General features: G+C 45.2%; 2 protein-coding genes across 3 annotated transcripts in view; both read left to right on the forward strand.

The window, feature by feature from the left end:
* Positions 1–4,306, forward strand: part of UBE2D3 (ubiquitin conjugating enzyme E2 D3) — a 40,031-nt gene extending 35,725 nt beyond the window's left edge. For both annotated transcript variants that reach the window (XM_029076529.2, XM_029076530.2), the window contains one exon: positions 280–4,306. Coding sequence is in view for 1 of the 2 variants with exons in the window: in XM_029076530.2 (XP_028932363.1) it covers positions 280–325 (46 nt within the window). In the remaining variant the exon portion in view is untranslated. The remainder of the gene's footprint in view (positions 1–279) is intronic.
* A 9,492-nt stretch (positions 4,307–13,798) lies between these two features.
* MANBA (mannosidase beta) overlaps positions 13,799–14,031 on the forward strand; it is a 127,923-nt gene continuing 127,690 nt past the window's right edge. Inside the window, exon 1 of the mRNA XM_029076539.2 lies at positions 13,799–13,858. Within this exon, the coding sequence (XP_028932372.1) occupies positions 13,799–13,858 (60 nt within the window). The remainder of the gene's footprint in view (positions 13,859–14,031) is intronic.

A 14,031-nucleotide genomic window follows, 5' to 3' on the forward strand; every position in this document is an offset into this window, starting at 1 on the left:
CGAGGTGACCGAGGCACAGAGAAGTGAAGCGACTTGCCCAAAGTCTCGCAGCTGACAAGTGGTGGAACTGGGGTTCGAACCCTCAACCTCTTGACTCCCAAGCCCGGGCTCTTTCCACTAAGCCACACTGCTTTCTCCTGTGTGGGAGGAGTAAATCTAATTTCATCATTTGGAGAAAGCGGACACTTTTCCTGCCGCCCAAGTAATTTAAATAATTTTTTTTTTAGAATTTTGCCAAGTGGGAACTTCTCAAATAAAATTCTTCTACATTATTTACAGGTACAACAGAATATCTCGGGAATGGACTCAGAAGTATGCCATGTGATGCTACCTTAAAGTCAGAATAACCTGCATTATAGCTGGAATAAACTTTAAATTACTGTTCCTTTTTTGATTTTCTTATCCGGCTGCTCCCCTATGAGACCTCATCTTTTTTAATTTTATTTTTTTTTTTTGTTTCGTTTTGTTTACCTCCCTCCATTCATGCACATGCTCATCTGAGAAGACCTAAGTTCTTCCAGCTTTGGACAATAACTGCTTTTAGAAACTGTCAAGTAGTTACGAGAGACCAGTTGCCCACGATTCAGAATTTTTAAAAACGGAGCATGTGTTAATTATGTGGCCAATGTCTTCACTCTAATTTGGTTATGAGACTAAAACCATTCCTCACTACTCTAACAAAAGCTGAAGATACCATCTGAGGGGAAGGGAATAGACGCTCAGTTGTCACTTCCAGAGAAGCAACATTTCTGTACCCCGCATCCATCTCGTTTAAGCCTTCCAGTGTTAGAGATTTGAGGCCCTTTGAAATACTTTACACTCATAACTGATAATGGCTGGAGAATTGGTACTGAATTTATAGCATCAGCAGAACAGAAAAACGTGATGTATTTTATGCATGTCAATAAAGGAATGACCTGTTCTTGTTCTACAGAGAATGGAAATTGGAAGTCAAACACCCCTTGTATTCCAAAATAGGGTCTTGAACATTTTTGTAATTTTCATTTAAATTTTGTTAGGAGGCTTGGAGCTATTAGTTAATCTATCTTCCACTACACTGTTTAATATAGCACTGATTAAAATGATGCAAGTTGTCAATGGATGAGTGATCAACTAATAGCTCTTGCTAGTAATTGATTTATTTTTCTTCAATAAAGTTGCATAAACCAATGAGTTTAGCTGCCTGGAGTAATCAATATGGGAAACAAAATCTTTTGTAAATGCAAAGCTGTTTTTTTTGTATATACTGTTGGGATTTGCCTCATTGTTTGACATCAAATAATGATGTAAAGTTCAATAGAGTGACTATTTTGCCATGTTCAGTTAAAATGCTCAGTCTGTTGCAGGCTGACACATTGATCAGCCTGGTGTATGCAGAATTAATAAGCTAATCTGGTAGCGTAGCTTTTTAGTATGCTGCACCTGACCCTACGGGCCCAAAGTTTGGGGATGGACCTGGGCTTTTGTGGGTGCTGAATTGGGTGCATTGTGGGGGTGCTAGATGGCCAGGTGTGCTCTGTTTGCTGACTGAGAAGTTTTACTTCACCTTGTACCCTTGAGAGCTAAAAGATCTTAACGTGGGAGAAATAATGGGGCAAAAATTGCAAAATAAAGTACTGTTTTGGTGTGGGAGTTGTCCTGAGGCTGTGTTGAAGTGACTTTACTATGTGGGATATTCAGTATCCATCGAAAAGGATTTGTTCTGCTATTTACATTAGTAAGCATTTTTAATGCATCAAATATATCTCTCATTTCAGGTGACTTTAACGTGAATGAATAAAGAAATTGCTATTGGATATATATATATTTTTTTCTTTTGGTTTGACAAATGCTGTCTATGCCAGTTTAACTTCTGTAGCAACCAGGGCATTATCAGTTGTCATTCTCTCCACCATCCCTCCTGATTTCCAACATGTAGTTTTACTTGTTTTTTTATCCCTCCAATTTTTTTTGATGTCCACTGCTTTAATGGTCCTGTACTATCACCTACAGTGCATCTGTGACTTCTCCAGCACCACATTTTGCACTGCTTACAGTTATGTGCAATCTGATTCCTTGTCTGAACACAGATGTGGAAAGCTAGATGTAAAATAAATGTTAAACCTTAATTTTTATAAAAATTTGAATATGTAGTTTGGATATGGTTTATTTATTAAGGTTTTTTAAAATGGAAGTGAAAAGCATGTTTTCGAACAGTCTCTAGTTTGCTAATTCTGTAGGAAGCATGATTTTGGAAGATCCCTCATCTTAAAATGGAACCGTTTACCGGTCTTGTCTCCGTTTACCATGCTGTAGATTGCAATTCTAAATTTGTAGCTTTATCTGGCAGTATTTCAAAAACTAAGAGAAATCTAGGTGTTCCTTCTTTTTTTAAAGAATGAATATCCTCGATCAGTGAGTTCAAGCATTTGCGAAGCTAAGTCGCAAAACCCGGCTTGTAAGAAACCGCCTTATTTTTAAAATGGCAAGTGCTTGGTGTAAGATGTCAGACCTTATTCAGGACATTTTTTCCATGTGATTGTGAAGAGCTAATTTGATTCCCCCCCCCCCAACCCCGTGCCAAAAAAAAATCTCAAATTTTTGTATTCTTGTGGTTGGTGTATTTCCGGGCTATCGGAAAATAGTGGTAGACCCATGTGCTGGCACCAAAAAATGGCACCTTCCCCCCTTTATGGTGCTGTGCCTCTCTCAAGGTATCATCTCTCCCCTCCCCACCTATTCCCCACTGGCTTGAATTAGTTCACTTAAACATCAGTCACTCCTTAAAGAATCCATATAAGATTTATGTAGCATCTCTTTTTCAAGTAGATCATAGAAGGGACTGGCTGGAAGGAATCCTAAGAGGTCAGTCAGTATTTAGTGCTTACTGGGTGTAGAGCACTGTTCTAAGCACTTGGGAGAGTACAATATCACAATATAACACATTCCCTGCCCACAATGAGCTTACAGTCTAGAGAGCATTTACTCTGACTCCCTGCCTTTAGGCAGATCAATAATTGCAAGTGGACAGTTTCTCAGTAGTAAAAATGAGCATGGTGGGGTGTGTGCACACCCGTTTAGAAATACCATGTACTCTCAGCTGGGATCTAGACAACTTTCACATCCACTAACCCTAGGGCATTGATTTATCTTCTCTGCTCTAGTTGTGTGTGTTGAGGGACAGTTGTGATCTTTAGTGATTGCTAAAACCAGTGTTTGTGGAATAAATTCACTTTTCTTCATTTGAACACCTCTAGAAGTAGACCCCGTACTTGAGTAGCTCATTTCCCACAAACGCACGATCTGAAAGTAGTGACACGTTTTGCTATTTTCTTCATTTCTTTGCTCTTAAACACCAACTGGTGGTGCGAATGCCAGGTGGAAATCTGAGGTAAATGTGAAATAAACTCACTCAATAGCTTTTCTTATATGCAATATACTAAGAATAAGGGTTTTGTGGCATACTGATTATAGTTTGTTTTCCTAAAAATTGAGATCAGAATATTTTAAAGATGCTATCGTGCTTCATACGGGAATTCTGTTCCAACTGGTCTTTGTCACTAATTCTAATTCAGTTTAAAATGGTTTCGTGACTTTACTTCCCATTTTGGCTCCATGGAAAGTCTGGAGTGAGCTAAACAGATGAGAAAAATCATTGGGTGTACCCAAAACTGAAAGTCTGAATCATGTTTACTAATGGTCTCAGGAGTAATGAAACTGTTTTTGGCATCAATACCACACATTGTTATCTAAAAGTACAAGCACTGTAAATGCTGCGTTATTCATTTTGAAGTATGACTCAAAATTAGATTTGTTTTGTTAATGGACACAAAATAGGGTTTCTCAATCTCTGCTAAAAGACTCTTTATATTACATTTTGAGTCAATATTTGCTTTTACCTGATTTTATGAAGGACTAACAGCAATCATCAAAACCTTGTCTTGAGAGTAGTGCCTGCAGAATTGTAACCGAGTTGATCTTAAAAGGAATTGTGACTATCATTAAAACAACATCCTTGAAAACAGACACCTGTCTTGCGCAGTAATTCCATCTGACAGATGGAACCCAGAATTGGACAAAGTTCACAAGTTCATTAATCAGTGAAGAAAGTGAAACTGGACTTGTACTCGTTTTGAAGCGTTCAAGCCTTTTGGTGTTAAAAACTTGCTTTTCCTTTGTTTCACAGTAACAGTACCTATTAAATCTGCTTTCCTGGGAGAATATACGTGGGTGAGAATTACACAGTCCCTGGTGTCCCCAAAGGACTCCATCTAAGGAAACGTAGGGTAATTATATAGCAGCTGTATTAAACCTTCTTTGCTGGCTACATTTCGTCTGTAGTGTTACTTTTGTTTAGCATCTACCAAAGTGGGTGTCTGATATTCAGTGTTTCTAAACGGTTATCACAACTCAGCTGTAATTGTGAAATGAAGTGGAACTGAAATATTATCATTGGGAGAATACGGTTTTTTCCAACGTGGGAATCGTAAACGGACCCATTCATTCAGCCCGTTAAAGACAGGTTTTAGGGAGAACTTGATCCCGCACGATGGTCGCTGGCATTTACGGAAATTAAATAGACTCGGATGTGATTAAATTTAGGAAAATTGGCTTTTTACGTGAAGCAGCAGGGAATGAACTTTCAAATCCCTTTGGAATGGATATTTTGGGGGAAGGAGTTGTAGTTGGAGACACTGACATTCACGTATGGATCCATGTACTCCACCACTGAAGTGGAGAATTTACACTTCCCCAAAGCAAAAACTGAGGTGATGGCCCATTTCCATGTGTTAAGACTTTTTATAACTGGTATCCAATAACTTCAGGTATTTTATTTCAAACAAATACGTAGTTTAAGATTCCCATGGAAGAAATCCTTCACCTAGGAATTGTCAATCTAAGACTTGTATTATGATGTGCAGAGCACTTGGGAGAGAGTACTGTACAACAGAATTAGCAGATACATTCCCTGCCCGTAAGGAGCTTAATCAGATTTGTCAGATCAGTAAAGTGTCTAGATTCATGAGTTCTTGCTACTAATAAATAAAAAATACACTATATCCTACTTTGGTTTGCTTCCTCTCCCTCCCCTATGGGTTTTTTTTTCTTTTTTAAAAAAAGGGCTAGGGTTAGTAGAACTAAAAATAACCGCTCTTTGAGCTGCCTTCCAAATCGCCACTTTCGAGAAGGAGCGTGGCTTAGGGAAAAGAACAGAGGCTTGGTTGCTCTACCACTTGCCTGCCGTGTGACCCGGGGCAAGTCACGTAACTTTTGTGCCTCGGTTTTCTCATCTGTAAAATGGAGTTTTAATACCTCAGTTTTCTTCCTTCTTAAGTTGTGAGTCCCATGTGGGCCTGGGACTGTCCAACCTGATAAATTTGTATCTGGCCTAGCACCTAGAACAGTGACACATTAAGCGCTTAAATACCATAATTAGTATTAATATTTATGGGCAGTGTGGAGACATAGGCAATAAAAGATGCCTCTTACTGGTAGAATCAGCCCTGGTTTCGAGGTCAGGGAGCTTTGTTTGATGGCCTGGTACCTGGCTTTGCACCCAGTAGGTTGTTAGTGCTGTAGATTGAACCCTTGGCCTCAAACCAGTGCTTACTGGGAGAAGGGCAAGGAGATAAGTTAAAAAAAAAAAAAAGCCAGCCACAGCTCCCTGGCTTCAAACAAATCACCTGAGGGGAAAAAATGAGGCTCTCAACCTGTTCCCCCTCCTCATCTCACTCTTAAAGGAGCTATGACTGCTTATCGGACAGCCCCCTTCTTTGGGTCATAGGAAGGGTTGGTGGGTGAGGGTTGTGGAAGGGTCTTGGGTTTTGTTCCAGGAAGAGGACTCAGGTCGTCATAAAATAGGCTCCAGAAGGTGTCACATGAAGATGTGGGAGCAGCAGACCAGGTGGTGCTTACGGCTGCCAGCCTACTCCCACCTCCTGCCTCCCCACCAGGTGGAGAGGGTATTTTGTTCATTCCAGGTGGTGGTCTGGGGAATCTTTAAGTGCACTGTGGGGCAAAAAAGCAAGATGAGCACTCCACTTGGTAATTAACAGAGCTCTTTCCCACTGCACGAGGATCCACTAGATTGGTACACAAGCTGCCCTTCCCCAACACCCATGTGTGTTGCCCTCGTGCCAGAGAGAGTTACGATGGTCACAGTGTTCCTCTTTTCCTTCCTCCTTTTTTATGATATTGGAGAGCTTACTATGTGCCAGGCACTGAAGTAGACACAAGATAATCAGGTTGGACCCAGTCCCTCCTACACCTCCTGATCTTTATCCCCATTTTATAGATGAGGTAACTGAGGCAACAGAGAAGTTAAATGACTTGTCCAAGGTCACATGGTGGAACCAAGATGAAAATTCAGGTCCTTATGAGTCCATCCCTACCCTGCTAATATTTTGACGTGCTTCTGGACTGCAGTTACCAGTGGCACCGTTTGTCTCTTAACATGCGGAGAGACTCTTAAAGGCTTAGTACCTGTGGGTAATCTCACCCTTAAGGCAACAATAAACATGCATAAATTCTCCTTTATAAGTAAAAAAGGCTGGTGCTTCCTACACAGTGTCCTGATGACTGTTACCAGGAGCCTGAAACAATATGAATTTTAACTCAAAGATTTTTTTATTGTCACTATTCTACTTTCTTTATACTACTAGCCCTTTTTCCCCCATTTGTTTAGTTGCCTTAAAGCCTCAGAGTGATTCAGTTTTTGGGGGGGTATGTAAGTGCTTACTATGCGCCAGACACCCGGCTCTGCCACTTGTCAGCTGTGTGACTGTGGGCAAATCACTTAACTTCTCTGTGCCTCAGTTACCTCAGCTGTAAAATGGGGATTAACTGTGAGCCTCACGTGGGACAACCTGATTACCCTGTATTTACCCCAGCGCTTAGAACAGTGCTCTGCACATAGTAAGCGCTTAAATAACATTATTATACAAGATAATCAGGTTGGACACAGTTCACATCCCACATGGGGCGCTCAACCTCACTCCCCATTTTCCAGAGGCACGGAGAAGTGACTTGCCCAAGGTCGTACTGCAGACAAGCAGGGGAACAGGACTTAGAACCCAGGTGCTCCTGACCTCAAGGCCCATGCTCTATCCACTAGGCCACTCTGCTTCAAATCTTGGTGGTATACTCAAGTCCCACTGGCGGTGCTCGAAACCATCTTTTCTGAATTACAGAACAGGGCGTGTGCATCGAACTTCACGCCTAGGGACCTGACATGCTCAGATGAACTCAAACTAGCTCCGAAGTTATCCACATACAGAACGTCTCTTCTCCCCGCACACCTGATGGGCACATGAATTTTACCTTTTTTCTTTCCAAGCTTGTAGTCTGCCTTGGATCTGCACACCTGGGGATCTGAACAGGCTGTTGCACAGGCAGCCCAGCAGTCTTCAGCCCTGTTGAGTGTGAGGAAGTGCAGTGTGGTGGACAGGGTGCCACTGAACCAGAATGGCCCTTGGCTTCAGTGCCATAGTATGCTGGAGGTCACCTTGGGGTGACCTTAACCATGTTGCACCTTCTCTCCCTGCCCATTGACCCTGATCTGGCTTCAGTTTGGTTTGGGGAGGCTCGATTCCAGACCTGGAGCAGGTGCAGGAGTCTCCATCATTTAGCCTCTCACGTCCATCTTACTCCTTAATTCCATTTATCCTCTAGGCAGCGTTTGTTAGAAAGTAACAGCATATGACAGGAGTGAAATGTGATATGGCCACAGGCCTCCGAGCCCTTTCGTTCTGCTCTTGTGGGATCCAGAGAGAAACCAGTGGGAAAGGTTTCTTGGAAATTGATTCTGGAAGTTAAACTCCAAGCCCCTGGATTACTACACTAGTTTGGCAAACTGAAGCATGCATCTAGAAGCCTATTAGCAAGGTAAAGTCTAGTTAATTTATTCATCAGGGGCAGTATGGTTTCTTTTACATGTCCTGGTTCTAAAAAACAGATATGTTATCTGGCCTGTCAGGGTCTGAACTGGAGGAGTCTAGAGAAATTTAAGAGGCCAATGAAGAGGGCTTGGGGGTTGTTTTGGCCCAGCCCCATTTCTCCCCCTGCTCATAATAATAATGTTGGTATCTGTTAAGCGCTTACTATGTGCAGAGCACTTGGGTAGATACGGGGTAATCAGATTGTCCCACGTGAGGCTCACAGTCTTATTCCCCATTTTTACAGATGAGGTAACTGAGGCACAGAGAAGTTAAGTGACTTGCCCACAGTCACACAGCTGACAAGTGGCGGAGCGGAGATTCGAACCCATGACCTCTGACTCCCAAGCCCGTACTCTTTCCACTGAGCCACGCTGCTTCCCAATCTCAGGCTGCTTAGATCTCACTGCAGGAAGGAAGTGAACGCTTACATGGAGTCCATTCCTGAGCTGGTGTTAGGCTGCCCTTCTGCATTGAGGTCTCTACTTACTATGGTGCTCTGTGGGTCATGTCAGTCAATTGTATATGTGTGCTTACTGTGTGCAGAGCACTGTACTAAGCACTTGGAGGAGTACGTTATAACAGATTCCCTGTCCCCAACTAGTTTACAGTCTGTGAATATTGGATGTGTAAAATTTGGAAAGGCCAAATGCTAAGACACTGCGGATATCTCGTATTCTGACTTGGGCTCCCTACTCCTCTCTCTTTTGTGCTGACTCTCTAACTCACCCAACTAGGAGGATGCCTCTCAAATCAATCCCAACTCTGGTCCACCATCCTGCCTTTTTTCTTGGCTCCAGGACACTTCCAGGTAGATTTTTTTGCCAACCCCCGAAACTCACCATGGCTAAAACCGGAACTTTTCTTCTTTCCACCTAAACCTACCCCCCTCTTAACTTTCCCATTATACTTTTTAACACTCTCAGCCTCCCTTTCCCAAAAGCTCACAATCTTGAAGTGATTTTTTACTCCTTGCTGTCTTTTAATCAGTGGGTATTTAAGAGCTCACTATGTGCAAAGCACTGTGTTGAGGTACCTACAGTACAATGAGATCAGACAGTACCTCCCCCACATGAGGTTTGCCATCTAATGGGGAAGGAGAATAGGTCCTGAATAACCATTTTAAAGATGAGGAAACAGGCACAGAGAAGTTAAATGACGCCCAAGGTCACATAGCAGACAAGTGATACTGCAGGGATTCATTCATTCATTCAATAGTATTTATTGAGCGCTTACTATGTGCAGAGCACTGTACTAAGCGCTTGGGATGAACAAGTCAGCAACAGATAGAGACAGTCCCTGCTGTTTGACGGGCTTACAGTCTAATTGGGGGAGATGGACAGACAAGAACAATGGCAATAAATAGAGTCAAGGGATTAGAACCTAGGTTTCTTGACTTCCAGGCCTGTGGTTTTTCCACCTAGCCCTGCTCAATTCTCCACATTCATTCATTCAATAGTATTTATTGAGCAGTTATTATTTATTCAATAGTATTTATTGAGCACTTATACGCAGGGCACTGTACTAAGCACTTGGAATGTACAATTCAGCAACACAGAGAGACAATCCCTGCCCAATGACGGGCTCACAATCTAATCGGGGGAGACAGACGGCAGAGCGAAACAGAATGAAACAGATCTATGCCCAGATCTATGCCTTCCTCCCCAGCCAAATGGACATCACCCTGGTTCTAGCTCTCACCACCTCCTAACTAAACTCCTGTACCACCTCCTCTCTGGTCTCCCGGCCTCCATCCATTCCCCGCTTCGGGTTGTCTTTCTAAAAGGTTGCTCGGTTCATGCCTCTAATAGTGACCATCTGCCGTACTAACAAACCTCTCTGCTCGCAACCTCCTTAAATGCCTGCTCTTTTCACCCACTCCTCTCCAGCTCACATTTTCCCCACTTCCCAAACTCACCTCTCCATCTCCTGCTCTTGCCTCTTCCCACCTCTGGCCCCTTGATCATTCGCTCCTCAAGCCTGGAACTCCCTCCCCATTCAAATACTCCAGATCATAACTCTTCCCAGCTAAAAAGCCCTCCTGAAACGCTACCTCCTCCAGGAAACATTCCCTCATCAGTCACTCTTTTATTGAGCGTTTTTACTGTGTGCAGAGAAGTGCTTGGGAGAGTACAACACAATATAACAGATATACTCTCGCTGAACTTCACCTCCTCCTGTCATGTTATTTCCAACATCCAATTTAGCGCTTAGGTTTAAAAATAATGGTGGCGTTTTACATTAAGCACTTACTGTGTGTTAAGCACTAGGCTAAGTGCGAAGGTAGATACAATATAATCAGTTCAGATACAGTCTGTCCCACAAGGAGCTCCCAGACCAGATATTTAATCCTTATTTTACAGATGAAGATACTGAGGCACAGATCAGTTGAGTGTATTCACCAATCTAAGTGCTCTACCCAGGTAGCCTCCAAACTACCAAGCAGCTAAATATCAAGCTCCTGGAGAACAAAGACAGCCGCAAGAAACTCTGCAGCCATAAAATATAGTCCTGTCGGAACAAGAAACAACCCCTTGCCTAATATAAACAAGGAATGGGCATTTCTTGGTGATACTGTCTACCAGCCACCTGGCAAGAGAATGGCCAGCCCAAGTTTCCAAGACTGGGTCAGTACAGATGTCTCTGAGATTGAACTTGGTCTACTTACCGCACACCAACAACTGCATCTACGCTACCTTGCTGCATTTATAGAAAAGGGAGGCTTTCGGGAGCCTGTACTTTGCCATGCAAACAAGCTGAGGAACATGTGGGACAGGTGCTGGGATGCCAAAGAGGAAGAGAGAAGAGGCTGTGCAGACCATTATGAAACCAAGAACTTAAATATATTGTGAAGGATGTCATATGACCATGACTGTGCTATTATGGCACTTCTGAAGATTGCAGCTGGCTCCGGCCTAACCCTGAACCTTTCTCCTAGCTCAATCCCAGTTATATTGTGACAAAGTTTGAAGTCGGGCCGGGAGACCCCTCCCACCTCCACTGGGAGTGATTCTTCCCGGCCTTTACAATTTTAAAAGTTGCACTCTCTCAGGACCAGTGTGACAACCGGTTCCACTGGCCCCCCTTCAGGAGAGAGAGAAGGCCAGAAGAGTCACTGGGTGATGCCATTCCCTGAAGCAAATGGCAAACCAAACAAAGAGAAGGATTGGGGAGGAGGTAGAGGCAGGTTGGGAAGTAGAAAGAGACCCTTGGCCACGTTGGGGTGAGGGGAAGTGAAGCCCGTGGGGCTGGGAGAACACAGGAAGCGAATGGGGCATGGGGAAGGATTGGAGAGGATTCCTGGAGGGTTGGAGTCTAATCAGTCAATCAATCAATGACATTTATTGAGGGCAGAACACTGTACTAATTGCTTGGGAGAGTACAATGCAACAATCAGCAGAAACATTCCTTTCCCATAATGAGCTTAGAGTTTAGAGGGGGAGACAGACATTAATATGAAAAAATTCATAATATATAATTTAAAGATATGTCCATACGTGCTGTGGGGTTCGGGGGGTGGGGCAAATATCAAGCATGCAAAAGTCACTGATCCAACTGCAAAGACGATACAGAATGGAGAGCAAGCTGGAGAAAAGAGGGCTTAATTGGGGAAGGCCTCTTGGAGGAGATGGGATCTTAATAATGATTTGATGGCGGAGAGAGGGACAGATTGATTGGTGGTCTGCCGTACACGTAGGGGGAAGGGGTTCCAGGCTAGGGGGAGGATGTGGGAAAGGGGTTGGCAGCAAGATAGACAAGACTGGGGCATAGGGAGTAAGTGGGCACTAGAAGAATGGAGAGTGCAGGCTGGGCTAGGCTGTAGCACATCAGTGAGATGAGTTGAGGTAATAATAATAATAATGTTGGTATTTGTTAAGTGCTTACTATATGCAGAGCACTGTTCTAAGCACTGGGGTAGATACAGGGTATTCAGATTGTCCCAAGTGAGGCTCACAGTCTTAATCCCCATTTTCCAGATGAGGTCACTGAGGCAGAGAAGTTAAGTGACTTGCCCACAGTCACACAGCTGACAAGTGGCAGAGCTGAGATTCGAACCCATGCCCTCTGACTCCCAAGCCCGTGCTCTTTCCACTTAGCCACAGGCTGCGGGGAGCTAACTGACTGAGTGGTTTAAAGTCAATGATAAGGGTTTTCTGACCAGCCTGAGGGGGATAAGAATGAGGGCCCTAGGACACCTACAGAGGGTCCTGGAGGAGGGAAAAGTTTTAGATCCAGGGATAGCTGGTTACCTTATTAAGAATGTATTCAATATTTTAGAGATTCCAGATCTTGGGGGTCTGCCCGCGGTAGGGACTGGGGCAGAAGCACCAGGGGCCAGGAAGACAGGTGATATGGGGAGGTGTTGGCCTGCTTCTTGCCCCACGATACCATTTTTGCACCTTCTGCTCCCTCCATCCTGCTTTCTCTTCCTTTGAAGCCGATGTCATCTGCCGCTGCCCCTCACTTCAATTACCAGTTGTTGTCATCTGTCAATCATTGGCAATTACTGAGCACTTGCTCTGACAGGGGACTGTACTAAGCTTGGGAGAGTACGATACTGTTGGTAGACAAGATCCCTGCCCCCAGGGAGCTTATGGTCTAGTGAAGACAGACACTGAAATAAATTCTAGGTAAGGGAAGCGACCTAGTAAAATGAGAGGTACTTAAATGCGGTGGGGGTGGGGAGAATACTTAAGTGCTTAAGCGGTGGGACGAAGTGCAGGAGTAAGACAGTAGGAAGGGAAAATAGGGTGGAGGGGCTGTGATGAGCATTTAGTCAGAGAAGGCTTCATGGAGGAAGTACAATCTGCCCCACGGGGCCCCTCCTCCATATCCAAGTGAGTCTGAAAGTTTTTCTCACCTTTCTTCTCTCCTCCTTGGGGACTTCGGTAAATCCACTTGAGTCTCCCAGACTCCCACTCTCCAGTGGCTCCTTCCCCACTGCATTGAAACACGCCCGGCGCCAACCATCACCACTACCATATAAACAACTCAGATGCACGTCCCGCCGGGGGTAGGACGTCCCCCTCCCCGCCTAACTGTTAAGGTCTAAGCACTGCCCAGCCGAACGGCATGGGGACAGAAATGGCACAGTACTGTATTTCCTCAGATAAAGCGGAAGTGAGCAAGACAGTCTCTCTCAAAGACTCACGGATGCAGTCTCCCCGTCGGCAGCACCGTCTTCGAACCTGGAGGTGGAAGTCTCGGGCATGGACGTGCGTGCGGCTGCATCAGGGGACGGGCGGCAGGAGCTGCCTTTCCTGCCGCACCGGAGAGGCCATCTAGTTGCCTCTGGATGGGCTGTACGGATGGCTGGGTGCCTCCTCTGCCTACGTGCCTCTGTTTCTCTTTTCCTCCTCTCTCTCTGCCTCTCCCCGTTTCCCCCGCCCCCGTTATCTGGACCAGTGGCTTTGCCCTTTCCCAATCTGAGCCCCAGAAACCACGACGACACCAGTCATGGCGTCGGTCAAGCACGTATCGAGTGAGCGCTTAGCTACGTACAAGCTACGGATTGGACCCCATCCGTGTCTCCCACGGGGCTCCCCCATCAGAGGCGGAGGGAGAACGCATATTCGATCCCCGTTTTACAGGTGAGGAAACTGAGGCTTAGATACATTTAGTGCCCTAAGGTCACAGAGTTGCCGAGCGGTAGGGCCGGGCTTCAGATCCACACCCCTTTACTCAGGCCCGCGGCCTTTCCGCTAGGCCGCGCCGCTCCTTTGGGGATAGAGTCGACCCGCAGCTGAAGAGCGCTTGGCCCAGTGCTCTGAACGTAGTAGGCGCTCAAGAGAGACTATTGAATGAGTGAGGGGAATTAACAACGTGTCCCGATCTTCGTCCAAATCATCTGAAAGGTGGGAGACGGAGCATGGGGGGCGGGGGGAATGAACAACACAGGGGAGGGTGTTGGGCCCTACTTCCTGACCTTGGTGAAGGCCACGGAGGTGAGGCGGAGGGAGGGCCTTTCCCCACCGGCCGCCATTCCCTTCGCTTTTCAAATAAGGGAGGGCGAGGCCCCTTCGCTTTTCAAATAAGGGAGGGCGAGGCCCCTGACGTGGGGCCGCCCTCGGGGGCCTCACGAGGCGACGAGGCCCGTCGCCCGCCTCGGGAGCCCACG

Source organism: Ornithorhynchus anatinus, chromosome 12, assembly GCF_004115215.2.
Source record: "Ornithorhynchus anatinus isolate Pmale09 chromosome 12, mOrnAna1.pri.v4, whole genome shotgun sequence".
NCBI classification, from domain to species: Eukaryota; Metazoa; Chordata; class Mammalia; order Monotremata; family Ornithorhynchidae; genus Ornithorhynchus; species Ornithorhynchus anatinus.